The sequence below is a fragment of the Elephas maximus genome, chromosome 10 (genome assembly GCF_024166365.1).
Source record: "Elephas maximus indicus isolate mEleMax1 chromosome 10, mEleMax1 primary haplotype, whole genome shotgun sequence".
Lineage (NCBI taxonomy): Eukaryota > Metazoa > Chordata > Mammalia > Proboscidea > Elephantidae > Elephas > Elephas maximus.
Window position 1 is genome coordinate 51,678,444 of NC_064828.1, and position 19,451 is coordinate 51,697,894.

The following is a 19,451-nucleotide window of genomic DNA, read 5'->3' on the forward strand; positions in this document are numbered from 1 at the left end:
AAGGTAGCGCAGAAAGAGGACTGAATGGGAAGGAAATCAGGCTCCTGTTACTATACGAGGTGTCCAAAATACAAATATTCTCTGTAATGCAGTTTTCTTATTTGAAAACAAAGTAATTTCTAAGTGATTTAAAAAGGAAAAAACCTACCATATTATCAGCACCATCCTATTTCTTCTTATAAACGTCACATTACTTAGCTGTATTATTTTAAATATTATTTGGAATCCTGCTCTAAATTAAGTGCTCGTTTCGCTAAACCTCCTGTCATCTTCAGTGTTAAAATTCTACGATTCAATAAACCTGTGGTTGTTGAATTTTGATCCAAGAACACGGGGTGGAAGTGTTCATAGGTTAGAAATAAAAACAGAGAAAGTAATTAAAAAAGCCATGGTTTTACACTACTGAGCAGTGACCATTCTCTCCTGTAATTTAAAAAGCAAACAACTCTTGTATTTTGACTCAAATTATCATTCATCTCTTTTGAACCATTTTTGAAATTCAATAGCTACAGCACATACCTGCAGTGTTAACTCATCCAATTCATAAGACTTACTTAGCATTAGCATTATCAATGAGAATTAATTACCTAAATTAATGTTTCTTGGAACAAAGAGTATGGTTCCTCAGTCATAGGTTTTAAAAGTTTTTTCATTTATATATATTTAAACAGAATTATTTTATCTCTTGATTCTGATTTTCATTCAAGTTGGGGTTTTGATGAAAAGAGAATGAATGAAAAGTAGCATAGATTCTAGGGACGATATATCCCGATGGTGTCTATCCTCTAATAAGCATTATCTACTTACCAATTTTTAAGTTTTAGTTTGTCATTACAAAACATTATACAACAATAATATGAACTGGCAGTGAAAAAAAAATATTTAAAAGCAAAAATAATTTATGGTATTTAAAAAATGGAAACCAGTATTATATAAGTAGATAAAACATTGAAATGGTAAAAAGTAGGGATTTATGAAGCCCTGGGGGCACCCTGGTTAACAGTGTGGCTGCTAACCAAAAGACTGGCAGTTCAAATCCACCAGCCACTCCTTGGAAACCCTATGTGGCAGTTCTGCTCTGTCCTATAGGGTCGCTATGAGTCGGAACCGACTCAACGGCAACGGGTTTGGTTTCTTGAATATGGGGTCAAGAAGCCCTGGTGGCACAATGTTTGAGTACTTGGCTGCTAACTGAAAGGTCAGCAGTTTGAACCCACCCGCTGCTCCAAGGGAGGAAGATGAGGCAGTGTGCTCTGTAAAGATTACAGCCTTGGAAACCCTACGCAGCAGTTCTACTCTGTCGTACAGAGTTGCTCTGAGTTGGACTTGACTTGATGGCAACCGGTTTAGTTTGTTTTTTAATCTGGGGTCAGGAGTCCCTGGGTGGTGCAAACAGTTGAGAGCTTGACTACTAGCCAAAATGTTGGCAGTTCAAACCTACCCAGAGGCACACACCTCGGGAGACAGGCCTGATGATTTGCTTTCAAAAGGTCACAGCCTTGAAAACCCCATGCAGCAGTTCTACTCTGCACACATGGGGGTGGCCATAAACTGCAATCAATGGCAACTAACAACAATAATCTGGGGTTCGTGCTAGAAAATGCTGGCTAAACTTTGTGTTTATGTGCACTTTCTGGGAGAATGATCACTAGCTTTCATCAGCTCTTCAAGATTAACCAAAAAAGATTAAGAACCAATGACCTTAGGCCAAGAGTCCTAAAGGGATATTAAAAAACAAAACACAATAATAAAACAAAACAACTAAAAACTCTAGACCTACACACATGACCTGTCCACATTTAAAATGTAATATTTACCACATTTACCAATGTACAGCCCCCCGCCTCCATCCACAGGTTTTAACAACTGCTTCCCTCCATATGTAAGTTAAGAAGGCGTAAGCAGCTTGCAGCAAATGACAGGGATCACTATTAAAGGTTAACACAAAAGTAGGTAAAGGAAAATTAAGTACATTTATGTTAGGATCAAAACCTAGTTTCTTTTAGGCCTAGAATTCTGATTGTGTCATTTTTGCTGGCAAGCCTTCAAAATCTGAGAAACAGACTTCATCAGAAATGCCACTTTTTAGTCAATCTAAGTCATAGCTGTGAAAACCCAAACCAAACGAAAACAACAGAACTTATTAGGAGTGTCTCGGTCTCCAGTGAAAATAAAAAGGTTTTACTTAAAATTCTTAAAGAACTTTGTCACAAATATAGAGTGTAATTACTCTCAAAAAATTCTAGCCTAATTTCTTCATACACACACACACACACACACACACGCACACACACACACAAGTGCCGGACTATCTACTTTCTTCTCAGCTAAACCCTCAAAGAAAATAAAGCATCTTAAATTTTGACACTTTAAGGGTTTTTTTTTTTTTTTTGCTACCGCTTGTACCAGCTCCCAGAGTGTTTTCAATTTAGGATTTTCAACAGTTTTCTGATATATTTTTAGACTGTATTTTTCTCTAAAACCTACATTAAAAAAAAAAAAACAACAACACATGTTGCCACCAAGTTGATTCTGACTCACGGCAGGGGTGGGCGGGGGCACGTGCCTTCCAATTGAAATTTACTGCCTTCTATGAAGGATTTGAAGGATAGATATGAAACACTAAATGCATTGGATTTAAGATGGGGGGGTTGATTACTAATGTAAATTCTATACTTAGTTACCTTTGATGACCAGGATGTTTATAAAAGATGAGTAAATTATATACAATTTGTTTGGGTTTGTAAAACCAAACCCATTGCTGTTGAGTCGATTCCAACTGCCCTATAGAGTTTCAGAAGAGCAGCTGGTGGATTCGAACTGTCCATCTTTTGGTCAGTAGCCGAGCTCTTAACCACTGCACCACCAGGGCTCCTTTGAGTTTGTCAAGAAAAAAACAAACCCATTGCCGTCAAGTCTATTCTGACTAATAGCGACCCTTTAAGGCAGGGTATAACTGCCCCATTGGGTTTCCAAGGAGCACCTGGTGGATTTGAACTGCTGACTTTTTGGTTAACAGCCCAACGCTTAAGCACTACACCACCAAGGTTTCCCTGGGTTTGTAGTGGGCTTAATAAATGTTCAATATAACAACGTCTAAAACAAAGGTGTAAACTTTAAATTTTGTACAGCCAATGTATATTATTTTGATAGAATTTTTGATGATATAAAAAAATGCACATGATGTTAACATTAACAGGAAACCAAAAAAAAAAACCAAACCTGTTGCTGTCAAGTTGATTCCGACTCATAGCGATCCTAGAGAACAGAATAAAGCTACCCTCGTAGAGTTTCCAAGGAGTGGCTGGTGGATTTGAACTGCTGACCTTTTGGTTAGCAGCCAAGCTCTTAACCACTGCACCGCCAGGACTCCAATATTAATGGAAAGAAAGGTATAAAACCATACACAGATTCTTACTACTTTGCAAAAGGATGCATCAAATTTTAGTAGCAATCATCTCATAAGTGGTGAATTTTTTGGGTTTATCTTTGTCTGTATTAAAAAAAATTTCTATTATTACAAACACATATTACTTGAAAATGCAAGGAAAAAATTAAATTACTAGTGGTTAAGAGCTCAGCTGCTAACCAAAAGGTCAGCAGTTCAAGTCCACCAGCCACTCCTTGGTAACCCTATGGGGCAATTCTACTCTGTCCTATAGGGCTGCTATGAGTCGGAATCAACCTGATGGCTTTTACTTGTTTTTACCTTTATAAGAAATTAATTCACTTTAAAATCATTTTAAAAAAAGTAACAACCTGTATCACAGTAAAACTTAACTGAGGTTAATACAAGGAGACTCTCTGGAAGATTCTAGTTTGAGTTTTGGCTATATAATATTTTAAAATGTGCGAGCAATGTTACAAACATGCCAGTCAGGGCAATTTAACAAAAATTCTATTTGCAGCAATGAAATGGTAATAATCTTGCAGCAGAACCAACAATGCACAAACTTTCCTCCCAAGTGATCATCTAATTCAATCTTCTGTCTTTACAGATAAGTAAACTGAAGAGACTGCAATGCTAGTCAGGGCAGAATCGGGCAGACAAACTTGGTTTCTGACTCCAACTTAGTTCATGCTGTTTTCTTTTAATTAAAGCGTTTTTTTTTTAATACAATGGTCTTATTGAAAGTGACAGGAAACATGATGAGTGGCATATTTTAGAGCAGTATATGATGGACAAGGGTGGGAAAAAAGTTTTTAGGTATTTTTCTATTCAAAATAAATATTTATTGAGAGAGCTGAAAAACAATAATTCATTCTAAAACTTCAAAAAACAGGAAAAAAGAATTGGCAGCTCAAGGGCAGCTTTCAAATATACCATGCTGAAATTAGATTATAGACCATACGGGGAAGCCAAGGAAACTGTACACGGCTTCCCGGTGGCTCATTACTGTTTCAGATGGTTAAAAAAAAAAACCCAAACCAAGCCTGTTGCTGTTGAGTCAATTTCAACTCACTGGACCCTACAGGACAGAGTAGAACTGCCCCACAGAGTTTCCAAGGAGTGCCTGGTAGATTCGAACTGCTGACCTTTTGGTTAGCAGCCGCAGCACTTAACTACTGTGCCACCAGGGTTTTCTCAGATGTTAAAAGAGGGACTGAAAAGTACATCTAGGCAACAGCAGTGGAGTAGAGCCTACTGAACCGAGGCAATAAACAGATGCCTTATTCTGAAGCCAGGAGACCACAGTGGTAACAAAGGATTTGTGCCAAATAATTCTTTTAATTACAGGGGCAATCTGTGATCTGATTTTTCTTATTGATTGATTGATTGACTGTCAAATCACTAAGTGAATTAAAGAAGCAAAGAGGATTCTTTCCTGTAGAATGTCCACAATATGTACTGGTTCAAAAAGGATGTAACATAAACATATTGGGAAAACATTACAGTTGGTCCGAAAGTTTGTTCTTTGATTTTAAATCTTCAAATTAATTTAGCTCGGTTCCTGTGGTAATATTAATAGGATACAACCTACTTTGCAAATCCTAAAATGTTTGTGAAATAGCATAAAATCATAAACAGTGTTAGTAGTCAACCTTTTTAAAACCTGCAAAAGGTCATATTCTTGCCGAAAAAGAATGAATTTCTTCAACGTAATTGTGTTTTTCTGTAACTCTATTTAAAAAAGTAACCGGTTCCAGACCCTAGCTAAATCAGATAAATTATGCACCTACAAGTTAGAAACTCAGCCTCTCCTAGTCTTTTCTAGTCTCTCTCCTAGTCTTTTGCTCATCCAATTATTAAACTATGTATTGTGTTCACAAAGGAGCCTGGTGGCTCAATGGTTAACTGCTCAGCTGCTAACCAAAAGGTCAGCAGTTTGAACCCACCAGCAGCTCTGTGGGAGAAAGATGTGGCAGTCTACTTCCCTGCATACACTACATGTCATAGATTGAACTGTGGTCCCCAAAAATATGTGTCAGCTTGGTTAGGCCATGATTCCCAGTATTGTGTGGTTGTCCTCCATTTTGTAAGTATAATTTTATGTTAAGGAGGATTAGGGTGGGATTGTAACACCCTTACTTACTAAGGTCACATCCCTGATTCAGCAGTAAAAAGAGTTTCCCCTGGGTGTGGCCTGCACCACCTTTTATCTTACAAGAGATAAAAGGAAAGCAAAGCAAGGGGAGAGTTGAAGACCTCATACCACCAAGAAGCACCAGGAGCAGAGAGCATCCTTTGAACCTGGGGTTCCTGTGCAGAGAAGCTCCTAGTGCAGGATAAGAAAGACCTTCCTCCAGAGCTGACAGAGAGAGCGAGCCTTCCCCTGGAGCTGACACCCTGAATTTGGACTTCTAGCCTACTAGACTGTGAAAAAATAAATTTCTCTTTGTTAAAGCCATCCACTTGTGGTATTTCTGTTACAGCAGGGCTAGATGACTGAGATACTACGTATGCCTTGTGACATTTCCAGAAGCAAATTTTGGCCTCATTCACCCATCCTCCCATGTTACAGGTAAATCAGATCATTCTGTTCATTTTCTTTAATCTCCTGCTTACGTGTATAAAAATAGTCTGAAATGTTACTTTTGATAATTGTACAACGAAGGCATAAACCACCGTCAAGAAATTATGGACTGAGTTTGGTAGTTCTCTGGTAATTGGAAAATAAACAACAGAAACTGTGCATTTGTTTCTACTAACTTAAGTTGATAATTATATCACATTAGGTTAGCTCAACAGTTAAACACAAAACCCTTATCAGATTGTCTAAAGTGAAACACTGAGGTTATATTAAGTCTGCTTATTTCATAGTTTAATTATCTCTTCTTAGGGTCATTTGAAGTCAGAACACAAAAAAAAATTGGCTTAGCACACATAAAAAAATAATGAGCAGGGGGGTGTGCTGTTGGCAAAAAAGGTATGTTGTTGTTGTTAGGTGCCGTCAAGTTGGTTCTGACCCATAGCGACCCTACGCAAAACAGAACGAAACACTGCCCGGTCCTGAGCCATCCTTACAATTGTTACTATGCTTGAGCTCATTGTTGCAGCCACTGTGTCGATCCACCTCACTGAGGGTCTTCCTCTTTTCCGCTGACCCTGTACTCTGCCAAGCATCATGTCTTTCTCCAGGGACGGATCCCTCCTGACAACATGTCCAAAGTATGTAAGACCCAGTCTCGCCATCCTTGCCTCTAGGGAGCATTCTGGCTGTACTTCTTCCAAGACAGATTAGTTCGTTCTTTTGGCAGTCCATGGTGTACTCAATATTCTTCGCCAATACCACAGTTCAAAGGCATCAATTCTTCTTTGGTCTTCCTTATTCATTGTGCAGCTTTCACATGCATATAATGTGATTGAAAATACCATGGCTTGGGTCAGGCGCACCTCAGTCTTCAGGGTGATATCTTTGCTCTTCAACACTTTGAAAAGGTCCTTTGCAGCAGATTTACCCAATGCAATGCGTCTTTTGATTTCTTGACTGCTGCTTCCATCAGTGCTGATTGTGGATCCAAGTAAAATGAAATCCTTGACAACTTCAATCTTTTCTCTATTTATCATGATGTTGCTCATTGGTCCAGTTGTAAGGATTTCTGTTTTCTTTATGTTGAGGTGCAATCTATACTGAAGGCTGTGGTCTTTGATCTTCATTAGTAAGTGCTTTAGTTCCTCTTCATTTCAGCAAGCAAAGTTGTGTCATCTGCATAACGCAGGTTGTTAATGAGTCTTCCTCCAATCCTGATGCCCTGTTCTTCATATAGCCCAGTTTCTCGGATTATTTGCTCAGCATACAGATTGAATAGGTATGGTGAAGGAATACAACCCTGACACACACCTTTCCTGACTTTAAACCAATCCATATCCCCTTGTTCCGTCCAAACAACTGGCTCTTGACCTATGGAAAGGTTCCTCATGAGCACAATTAAGTGTTCTGGAATTCCCATTCTTCGCGATGCTATCCACAGTTTGTTATGATCCACACAGTCCAATGCCTTTGTATAGTCAATAAAACACAGGTAAACATCCTTTTGGTATTCCTGCTTTCAGCCAGGATCCATCTGAAATCAGCAGTGATATCCCTGGTTCCACGTCCTCTTCAGAAACCGGCCTGAATTTCTGGCAGTTCCCTGTCGATATACTGCTGCAGCCAGTTTTGAATGATCTTCAGCAAAATTTTGCTTGCGTGTGATATTAATGACATTGTTCTATAATTTCCACATTCGGTTGGACCACCTTTCTTGGGAATAGGCATAAATATGGATCTCTTCCAGTCACTTGGCCACGAAGCTGTCTTCCATATTTTTGGGCATAGACGACTGAGCACCTTCCGTGCTGCATGTGTTTGTTGAAACATCTCAATGGATATTCCATCAGTTCCTGGAGCCTTGCTTTTCGCCAATGCCTTCAGAGCAGCTTGGACTTCTTCCTTCAGTACCATCAGTTCCTGATCATATGCCACCTCTTGAAATGGTTGAACATCGACTAATTCTTTTTGGTATAATGACACTGTGTGTTCCTTCCATCTTCTTTTGATGCTTCCTGCATCGTTTAATATTTTCCCCATGGAATCCTTCACTATTGCAACTTGAGGCTTGAATTTTTCCTTCAGTTCTTTCAGCATGAGAAATGCCGAGCATGTTCTTCCCTTTCGGCTTTCCATCTCTAGCTCTTTGGACATGTCATTATAATACTTTACTTTGTCTTCTCAAGGTGCCCTTTGAAATCTTCTGTTCAGTTCTTTTACTTCATCAATTCTTCCTTTTGCTTTAGCTCCCCTACATTCGAGAGCAAGTTTCAAAGTTTCCTTTGAGATCCATCTTGGTCTTTTCTTTCTTTCCTGTCTTTTCAGTGACCTCTTGCTTTCTTCATGGATGATGTCTTTGATGTCATTCCACAACTCGTCTGGTCTTGGTCACTACTGTTCAATGCATCAAATCTATTCTTCAGATGGTCTTTAAATTCAGGTGGGATACACTCAAGGTCATATTTTGGCTCTCGTGGACTTGCTCTGATTTTCTTCAGTTTCAGCTTGAACTCGCATATGAGCAATTGACGGTCTGTTCCACAGTCGTCCCCTGGCCTTGTTCTGACTGATGATATTGAGCTTTTCCATCATCTCTTTCCACAGATATAGTCAATTTGATTTCTGTGTGTCCCATTTGGCGAGGTCCATGTGTATAGTCACCGTTGATGCTGGTGAAAGAAGGTATTTGCAATGAAGAAGTCATTGTTCTTGCATAATTCTATCATTCGATCTTCAGCGTTGTTTCTGTCACCACGGCCATATTTTCCAACTACTGATCCTTCTTCTTTGTTTCCAACTTTCGCATTCCAATCGCCAGTAATTATCAATGCATCTTGATTGCATGTTCGATCAATTCCAGATTGCTGCAGCTGATAAAAATCTTCTATTTCTTCATCTTTGGCCTTAGCGGTTGGTGCATAAATTTGAATAACAGTCGTATTAACTGGTCTTCCTTGTAGGCGTATGGATATTATCCTATCACTGACAGCACTGTACTTCAGGATAGATCTTCAAATGTTCTTTTTGAAGATGAATGCAACACCATTCCTCTTCGAGTTGTTGTTCCCAGCATAGTAGACTATATGATTTTCCAATTCAAAATGGCCAATACCCATCCATTTCAGCTCACTAATGCCTAGGATATGGATGTTTATGCGGTCCATTTCAATTTTGACGATTTCCAGTTTTCCTAGATCCATACTTCGTACATTCCAGGTTCTGATTATTAATGGATGTTTGCAGCTGTTTCTTCTCATTTTGAGTCACGCCACATCAGCAAATGAAGGTCCTGAAAGCTTTACTCCATCCACGTCATTAAGGTCGACTCTACTTTGAGGAGGCAGCTCTTCCCCAGTCATCTTTTGAGTGCCTTCCAACCTGAGGGGCTCATGTTACAGCATTACATCAGACAAGGTACCGCTGCTATTCATAAGTTTTCACTGGCTAATGCTTTTCAGAAGTAGACTGCCGGGTCCTTCTTCCTAGTCTGTTTTAGTCTGGAACTTCAGCTGAAACCTGTGTTCCATGGGTGACCTTCTGGTATCTGAATATTGGTGCCATAGCTTCCAGCATCACAGCACCACGCAAGCCCCCACAGTACGACAAACTGACAGACATGTATAACATGTATTATTTGTGAAAAAATACAGTATACACTAGGAATCCATCTAAAATAACATATTTGCCTAGAAAACTAAAAGTTCTTCTCCTAAAACCTGTGATTTGTACTTATCTTTTCAACCAGTTATTGAAAAACATACAACTTAAACATATACATTAAAATTCCATTGAAAAGAAGTATCTTATTCTCTTTTCAGCAAAGAATTTCCCCATGAATTAAACAGCCATCACAATTTTTGAAAGTATTTGATAAAAATCTACAAATATAAATTCAGTTGTTAGTTTGGGCAATTCTCAGAAAACAATATTAACCATCTACGAGCCCAACAAATATTCCTCAAGGTCTAACTGCAGAGGGCTGAAAACCCTTCATCTTTTTCTGGGAGTCCTATTGGACTGTTTACTACCACTGAGACCCAAAAGGCTTCTGAGACTGGGCATGATGACCTTGTTGACTCTTCTGTGGTTCAGAATTTGGGAACTTCATCTGCAAAAGTAACTTTGGTAAGTTTCTTTTCATTTCAGAGCATCCAAAATTATTTTGTTGGAATAAGTGCTATCAATGGAAAAATGCAAAACTCGGCCAGCTTAAATCAAAGTAATATAGTTAACTCTACTTAGCTCTGGAAAGGGGAATACAAAAGAACTTTGGACTTTAAAGAAGAAGATTCCCTTTTAAGAGGGTCTCAATACTATAAAATAGCTCATAAAATACAATTTTTTTTTGTTTGTTTCTTTTTTAAATGGATAAAAGCCAAAAAATTCACATCATTGAATGAAATTCTTCCAGGTCAATTCTATTTTTCTTAGTTCATACTCAGTATCAACTGTGTTTACATCTACGTAACACCTTTCAGTAAACTTATTTCCACTTCTCACAAATGCTAAAGAACCACAGCCAAATCAAACAAACAAAAACAAATGCTTCTGAGAAATGTTGTCCAATAGAGCTTTCTTCCATGATGGCAATGTTCTATTCTGTGCTGTCCAATATGGTGGCTACTAGCTACATAAAGCACTTGAAATGTGGCTAGTGCAACTGAGTAACCGAATCTTTAATTCTATTTAATTTTAATTAAATTTTAAGGAGCTATATGTGGCTAGCGGCTACCACATTGGACAGGCCTGCATTACAGCCCAGAAATAAGTCATTGTTCTGGAACAGTATTCTTTACTAGCTTTATTAGTATCTGTTAACTAAAAGCTATTTCCTAGAATTTGTTTTACAAGTTCACTTACTCAATTACCATCTAAGAATTACCATTAATCCCAAATTCAGAGGTTTCATTCAAAAGTTATAATTAAGATTAACATTTAAAAAGTGCTATTTAACATGCTATTAAGAGATAATTTTAACAATAGTAAGGACAAGAAAACTGAGTGCACCTTATAGAGAAATGATGAAAAATGTTTGATCCTTCCTTTTCTCTCACTACCCATATCCAGTCAGCAAGTCCTGTTGGCTCTACTTCTAAAATATATTCCAAACCCATTTATTTTTCATCTCCACTTCCTCCACTCTAGTCCAAGCTACCATTATTTCATGTTTAGATTACTGTAAGTTTTCCAACTTGTCTCCCTGTTCCTCTCTTGTTCCCTCTTAGAATCTATTCACCACACATAAGAGTGATTCTCTTAAAATGCAAATTAGATCACATCGCTCCCTTGCTAAAAAAATTCCCAGTGACTTTTTTTCTCAGAAAACAGTCTAAACTTCATTCTATGGTTTATAATATAAGCTCACATAATCCATTCCTTCCTCCACCTCTCAGCTCATCATGACACCACTCTTACCCTCACTTGTCGTTCTCCTGCCATACTTTCTTTCCTACTGCTCAAGCTGGCCAGATTTGTCTGGGCTAAGGCCTTGGTGAGGTGCAAGGGGCTGTGGTGGTTCAGTGGTAGAATTCTTGCCTTTCATGCAGGAGACCCAAGTTTGATTCCTAGCCAATGCGTTTCATGAGCAGCCACTACCCATCTGTCAGTAGAGGCTTGAGTGTTGCTACGATGCTGAACAATATTCAGTGGAGTTTCTAGACTGAGATGGGTAGGAAGAAAGATCTGGTAATTTACCTCTGAAAATCAGCTTATGAAAAACACAACAGCCTAGGACAGTGCAGGATTGGGCAGAGCTTCATTTCACTCTGCATGGGGTTGCCATGAGTTGGGGGCCAACCTGATGATGGCAGCTGACAACAAGGCCTTGATGATTACTGTTTCTTGTTCAGAATGCTATTCACTCAGGATCTTTAGATGGTTGGCTCTTGTCGTTTATGTTGCAATTCAAATATCTTCTCAAAGAGGTTTTCCTTGACAGTTCTATCTAATGTTGCCACCTAATCACTCTTTATTACATAGTCCTCTTTTGTTGTTAGATTGTGACATATTCACAACCTGAAATAATATCTTTTTTTCATTTGTTTACTTGTTTCTTTCTGTTACCACTCTAGAATGTAGACCCTATGAGAATAGGGCACATGTCTTCACTATCTAGCACATAGTAGGCTCTCAATATTTGCAGAAAAAAAAAAGAGATTTTCTCTAACTATCATTTTAGGTCCTAGATAAATTGGACAAGCTAAGTGAACTCTCCCAAGGCTGCCTCAGAACTAAGACATTAAAATGGAAATAATTGAATCACTCGAAGGCTGCTAAACAGCTCATTTAACATAGGAAAAACCATATTTTACACTGACAACTTTTTGTTGAGTTTCTGAACATTGTAAGAATGCATCTACGGAGACAGCCCCTTACAGGATCTTCCCAGGAGGTTAGTTTCTTTGTGAGGTAGAATCTCCTCCCTTCACAATTAATGAATGACTTTGAAGCTGTCCCTATGGAACAACTTTAGTTTGTCCTTTTAAGGTAAGGAAGGAGTCTGTTGGGATTGCACAATCTCACCTTTCTTCTTGATAAGCAACTACCTTCTTGGGCAGTGCGGACCGGCTAGCTCCTCTTGCTTTTGAATTGATTCTGACTCACAGTGACCCTACTGGACCGAGTAGAAACACCCTAGGGTTTCCAAGGCCGTAACCTTTATTGAGGCAGACTGCCACATCTTTCTCCTGAAGAGTGGCTGTGGGTTCAAATTGCCAACCTTTTGGTTAGCAGCCAACAAGCCCCCTTAGACTGGTTACAGTCCCAACACATTTCAAGATATTTATTCTGTAAACGGTGTCTTTAAACAAGTAATAACAATAACAAACTAAATTCTCAAAAGTAAAATGCTGTTACATGTATTCATTACACTATGAAGGGGAAAAATATTTCAAGAAAAATAAGACTAAGGGATATTTGAGATCATACCTTTAAGGCATTTCCTACCTACCATCTTAGACAGTAATCTAAAATGTCCAGCGGATTTTTATCCTATTTTAAGATGTATTTTTAAATTGCCTTATCAGTTATTGCATCTTGGTAAACCAATACTGAGAAAACTAAGGTAAGACTCTGCTTCATTGCGCATGCCCAATCACCAAGACAAATCTAAGAATTAACGGATTTCTACTATCAAGACCACCACCTGTCTGTTTGTTTGTCATACTGTGGTGGCTTGCACGTTGCTATCCAGCAGGGTCACCTAAGGTGGACAGGTTTCAGTGGAGTTTCCAGACTCAGACTAGAAAGGCCTAGAAATCAACTTCCCAAAATTAGCCAATGAAAACTCTATGGATCAGTTGCTTATTGTCCGATATTGTGCTGGGAGATGAGCCCCCTAGGTTGGAAGTCACTCAAAATACACAGTGGCCACAACAATGGACTCAAACATACCAAATAAATGCGAGGACGACACAGGACCACACAACGTTATGTTCTGTTGTACATGGTGTTACAATGAGTCTAACCTGACTTAACCACAACTAACAACAGCTACAACTATTACTGCTGCTATTACTACTACTGCTACTAAAAGGGTGTCTAAGCAGAGATGGTCATGAAATGGTCAGTCTGCATACGTGTAGAGCTGTAACCCTGAATTTTAACAAGAAAATCAACATAATACGAAATATAGCCTGTTGTAATATTCTTTCTTTACAAAAAGTACTGCCCAAAAGATAGCATTTCATTCAAGAAGAGCTTATGTAAAATATGTCTATAGTCCAGAAAAGCATTAACGAGATGACGACAGTGTATCTATGGCTACCATCTGGAATAAGTATTTTTAGTCTGTTGCCTATTATCATAAATTTTATTGACCATGAACTTTCATGTTTCCTAAGAAGTCTGGAATATAGCATTTCATTAGGTAGTACTCAACGTGATAACCAGATTAAATCCGAAAAATACATTTCTACATTGGTTGTTTAGAACTTTTAAGTACAATTTCTTATAAAACAGTCGCAGAAAAAATTCAGCCTATTTAACCTATATTCCAGCTGAATAAGTACCTACTGTACTTCTATTCTTATTATTCATCAAGAAGAAAAATATTCTAGCCCCCTGTACAGAAGGGAGCTCTGAAACCTGGAGGACTATGTTTTATGCTCTAAGAGGCACTTCGGTATCTCCTTAATTCTCATCAGTTGTTCCTAACACCTAGGATATGTGTAAGGCAGCGAACATCAATGCCAGTAAATGTGCATCTGAAACCCAGAATTAAGCCGAACAAAAAGCCAATTATCCTTTTAGAAGAACAGTACACTTGAAAAGTTCCCACAATTTAAGGTTATAGTTCTAGTTCTTTTCCTGTAGGACATGAAAATAAATGGTGCACAATGAAACAACAGTCTGAATTTTATAAAGAAATTCAGCACAAAGCCTGGAAGCAGAAAGTTTGTGATCTGGTACCTTTCATACCCCACTTTTCTATTTATGGAGCCCTGGTGGTGCAGTGGTGAAGAGCTACAGCTACTAATCAAAAGGTTGGCAGTTCAAATCCACTGGCTGCTCTCTGGAAACTCAATGGGGCAGCTCTACCCTGTCCTATAGGGTCACTATGAGTTGGAATCAACTCCATGGCGACGGGTTTGATTTTTTTGCTGCTGTTGTTTTTTCTATTTACAGAATGGCAGAAATCATAAAGCAAAACCAATGTAAATTTAATTTAGAAATGTAAAGAACAATGTAAAAAGTTCATTCTCCACATTAAAAAAACAATGAAAACACTGAATGATATTGTACACTGTTTTGGGTCTTCGCCGAACCTGAAATTTGTAGTTTTAGCAATTATGTAAGAAAATAAGGATAAGGCTTTACCAGAGTTACTAAATAAGCAACTTGGTTTAAATCATTTTCAAATTCGTTAAAACTTAAAGGAAACTAGACCCATTTATGTTTTTAATGTATATATTAATACTTCCAATATTACCAGAAGATATTTTCAAAACTAAACATGAGATTAATTTATTTCTATACATATAAAGCAAAAAGTCCTTTGAAATATCATTAGTACAAATGATACATGCAATTATACTACACTTGTCATTTCAGATATATACCATGAATATGCTACCAGAGCTGCGCAACACATAGCACCATCCCTACAGTAAAAAAAATAAAACCAAACCCGTTGCCCTCCAGTTGATTCTGACTCACAGAGAGCCTATAGTAGATGACAAGAAAACCTTAAAATCAAGGATGACACTCTGCTGTATTTGTATAGAGATCATAGCTAACCCAGAAGGGCAGGCATACGGTGGCCTTTTAAGGTAGGTAAACCAAACCAAAACCTGTTGCCATCACAGAACTGCCCTGTAGTTTCCAAAGAGTGCCTGGTGGATTCAAACCGCCGACCTCTTTTTGTTTAGCAGCCGTAGCTCTTAACCACTAAGCCAAGATAGACTATGATGTTAATAAGAGTGGTAGAGATGAGGAAAGGAGGAAGAGGAGAATTAAACAAACAAAAAAGGTTTCATGTGTTATACCACTATGTGTCTATAAAACATTATCCATCCACATACCCAGTTATTAAAACACAGAAAAGACAGTAGGCGCTACACAAAGCTTCTTATTTGGAACTATAGGCATGTATTTTTTGGATAGCTACACAGAGGTGCTATCTGATGTTGAAACAGAAAAATCCAATCCACACTGAACGAATTAACCCCAATTTTTGTTTCATTAGTAGTAAGTGCTCACTGATGCTGATTCTTTATAGTGTGTGGGTCAGCTGGCCCTCAAGCTACACATTCAAGTCTGAGAAAGAGTCTCCAACCTGATACAGACCAATTTACAGCTTTGACAGCCTCTTTTGCCAGATAAAATCAAAGCAAGGAAATGGAATGGCTTGCTAAGTGAAAAGTTGGGGAAATATATAGGCCACTGGAGTGATGGAGCCATGCTCCAGATACAACTTGGAGCTATATTCTTATCTCTTGACCTTTTGATTCAGACACAGAATTACAGGTATATAATATACGGCCTAGCATTAAATCAGGGCCTCCTCTCAACTTCTTTCAACAAAATGCTGGCGGGTATATTTACTACAAAAGGAAGAACACTGCTCCTGGGGAAAAATGATGTTGTATGTATAAAAACCAAAAAAACCCAAACCCAACGCTGTTCAGTCGATTCCGACTCATAGGGACCCTATAGGACAGAGCAGAGCTACCCCATAGGATTTCCAAGGAGAACCTGGTGGATGTGAACTGCCGACCTTTTTGGTTGGCAGCTGTAGCTCTGAACCACTGCGCCACCAGGGTTTCCACTGTATGTATAACAATGTGAATATCACTTGACCCTGTTAAGTTTCAGTTTCCTGTCTATAAAACAGGAATAATCACTGCCTTGCCTTAGTCACAGGGCCATTGGGAGGATCAAATGAGATAGTGAATGTGAAAGAATTATAAACTGCTAAGCAATTATTACTATATATGTCGTTCCTGTGGTTTACCCTCACACTCCATATTTGAAGTCATAGTTTAATTGTAAGGTAGGAATATCCAGATACAGAAAAATCTAAATTAATAGGATTTTGTCAAGGTGGAAGGAGAAATAAAAGAAAATGATGATTGGGATACTGGATCAAAACAGGGAACTAGTCCCAGAATTACAGTAAAATTCTGATGCAAAACCAGGACAGTTCACTTGCTTACCCTCTGCAGACTGCCAGTTCCCCCACCCTCCCAAGCTGCAGTGTTGTTCTTTCAGGTGAATCGCTGGGGGCAAGATGAGTCCAGAGGTGTATCACAAGCAGCTTTCAGGCCTTATGATCACCCTTTTCCCTAATCTCTTTAACTAACACTCCTACTCATTGGGCCTGGCCCAGTTATCTAAACTATTCTCGCAAAAAATGGCTGTCAAAGGTTTCTTTTAGGGACGGTCTCGCTACTTTAAGGCACAAGTAGCATAACCTATTCCCCTTCTCCACTGCGATGTATCTATTTCTAGTGGACAGGCCCAGAGTCAGAAAACCCGGGTGATGTTTTGTTTCTCCCAAGACTCACTCGCAGGCCTCACCCTTCAAGCCTCAGTAATTCCATCTGTAAAATGAAGAAAGACGCTGCCTGTGAGTTCCATCCAGAGTCACTGGAGAGGATGAATGAGACAGTGCCTGGGAGCGTCTGGGGTGGTGTCTGATAAACACCGAGTCCTTCACTATTTATAAAGTATTATGATGGTCCGGCTATGCCGTCCCGCCTCAAGGAAATCTCCTAGTTTGAAGTGACATCCGCAGTCACTGAAGAAGGCGACTCTGAAGCGGGCCAGTCGCGTCTGCAGTGAACCTATTCTGGGTAAGGAAAGAATGCCACCCCGAGTTCCGAGAAAGGGGAAGAGGAGGATGGAGGAAGAGCCTACCTGTTGTTCCGGATGCTGACCAGCACGCAGAGCACTAGCTCCAAGTAGGTGTGCAGCACTTCCAGCCAACGGGTTGAGAGCTGCAAGGCCTCGACTTCTTCCCCGCCACCTCCGGTGTCCGCGCCGTCGCCGGGGCCACCGCCGCCGCTCAGGTAATTCTCAGCGGCGAACTCCACCCGCAGCTCCCGCACGAACCAGCCGCACTTGCGCATGAGGAATTCGAGCCGAGGCTGCTCGGCGGGAGAGACGCGGAGGCTGATGCGGAGTTGGGGCCAGAGCGCCGGGTAGAAGAGACACTCGCGCCAGTGTGAGCAGGAGGCCGAGGCCCGTAGCCGATCGGGCGCGGACAGGAAGGAGAAGATGTGCACGATCAGCTCGCTGGGCAGCGACGCGGCGCCTGCCGCTTGCCCGCACAGAGCCATTCGGCTTCGCCGTCGGCTGCCGGTCCCCGGTCGCCCCCGCAGCCCCCGGAGCAGCCCCCGCAGCCGGTGCAGCCGCTGCCGCCGCCACCGCGCCACCCGGGAGGCCCTGGCTCGGGTTCGAGCTCCCGGCGGTCGGGGCTGCGGTACTGACAAGAACAACAACATCAATGACAAGGAAGAAGGGGGCGGAACCGTCGTGGGTCTCGACGGAACCAAGTGGAACACCAGGAGGAGAGAGGGGGAAAGATTTCTACGGGGCAGCCTCCAGATAGCTTGCCTCTGGCCTCTCAAATTCTACTCACGTGCGTCCGAGACGCTTGCACATTCAGTATCTTCAAAACCCTCGCCTCTGCTGTTTATGGGCCCAAAGCAGCAGGGTTTATCTTAAGGAACGGCAGCCCTCCCCGCGCCTGGAGGCGGAGGCAGCGCAGTGGTAGGAGCTGAATTTGACGTCGCCGGCGGTGGGAGGAGCCCGGCGTTGATGGGCGAGACTTCCGGAAAAGAGCCGCGGCTGGTTGCCAGTAGGGAAGGAAGACGCAGCACGTGACCCCTGACGCACGCAGGCTGGCGCGGTTCCCGCTCTGGGCGCTCCCTCCCGCCCTTCAGCCTCCGCTGCGCGGGCTCCTGTCTCCGAGTGGGTTAACTCGGGTCCTCAGGCAATGGAAGTGGTGGAACTCGGACGCAGTGCGGGGAGTCGCGACGCGTCTCTTTAAACGTTTCTCCGTCGCCAAGCTGAGGGATCTCAGCCGAAGTGCCAGCGTGCAGGATCTTTCTCAGCCGTCCGACCGCCTGAATATTAAGAATTTCGGAAAGTGCGCGGCGAAGGAGGGGGAGTGGGCGGACTTGGGGACTAACCGGGACAAGAAGTGTTGGGAGAGAAGCCCAAGGCGGGGAGGCGAGGAGGCCGGTCAGAGGCAGAAAGTGGACCTTCCCTTTGGTCAGACTTTGCAAATGGACTTCCGCGTACACCTGGCGTGTTGGGGACGGAGTGAGGACACCGCCAGTCTTTGGATTTAGAGCAAAAAAAAAAAAAAAAATGGCAAACGAACTTAGCTCTGCTGGTTATTACCCTCTTCACCAGGCTTGCGGGAGGGTCTTAGTTCCCGGGACAGAGATTTGAAGGCCATTGTTGAAAAGAAGCCGGTGGTGATGGTAAAGGTTTTCTTTAACATGGTACCTCTAACTTGAGGTAATCTTTTTTGTGTGTGTGTGTTTTAAGTGAAAGTTTACAATTCAAGTCAGTCTCTTGTACCCACCTTGCCATGCAACCCTAGCTGCTCTCCCACTAATATGACAGCACACTCCTCTCCACCCTGTAGCATTCCCCGTGTCCGTTCAACCAGCTCCTGTCCCCTTCTGCCTTCTCATTTCGCCTCCCGGCAGGAGCTGCCTACAGAGTCTCCTGTGTCAACTTGTTGAGATTTTTGAAACAGCGTCCCTTAAATCTATGATAGATAACCTGCAAAGTAGTTAACTCTGGTCGTAAGGGTCGATGAAGTCAGAAAGGATTAAGTGATTTATGTAATAATTGAGGATTGCTTTAATGAGGCTGCTCCTTCAAAGCCTTAACTATGATCTTGGAACAGCCCTGTTCTCTTGTAAACATCAAGAAGCTGCTCTGCTAGATATTTTCATCTCTTTGAGGGCAAAACTCCCTTCATGCTCCTTGGATACGTTTTGGTGCCTAGCAAGTATGAGG

At 40.9% G+C, this 19,451-nt stretch overlaps 1 protein-coding gene across 1 annotated transcript in view; it reads right to left on the minus strand.

The window, feature by feature from the left end:
* FBXO33 (F-box protein 33) overlaps window positions 1–18,186 on the minus strand; it is a 31,110-nt gene extending 12,924 nt beyond the window's left edge. Inside the window, exon 1 of the mRNA XM_049898053.1 lies at window positions 17,331–18,186. Coding sequence (XP_049754010.1) covers window positions 17,331–17,917 — 587 coding nt within the window. The 5' untranslated portion in view covers window positions 17,918–18,186. The remainder of the gene's footprint in view (window positions 1–17,330) is intronic.
* Between the last annotated feature and the right edge of the window lie 1,265 nt (window positions 18,187–19,451).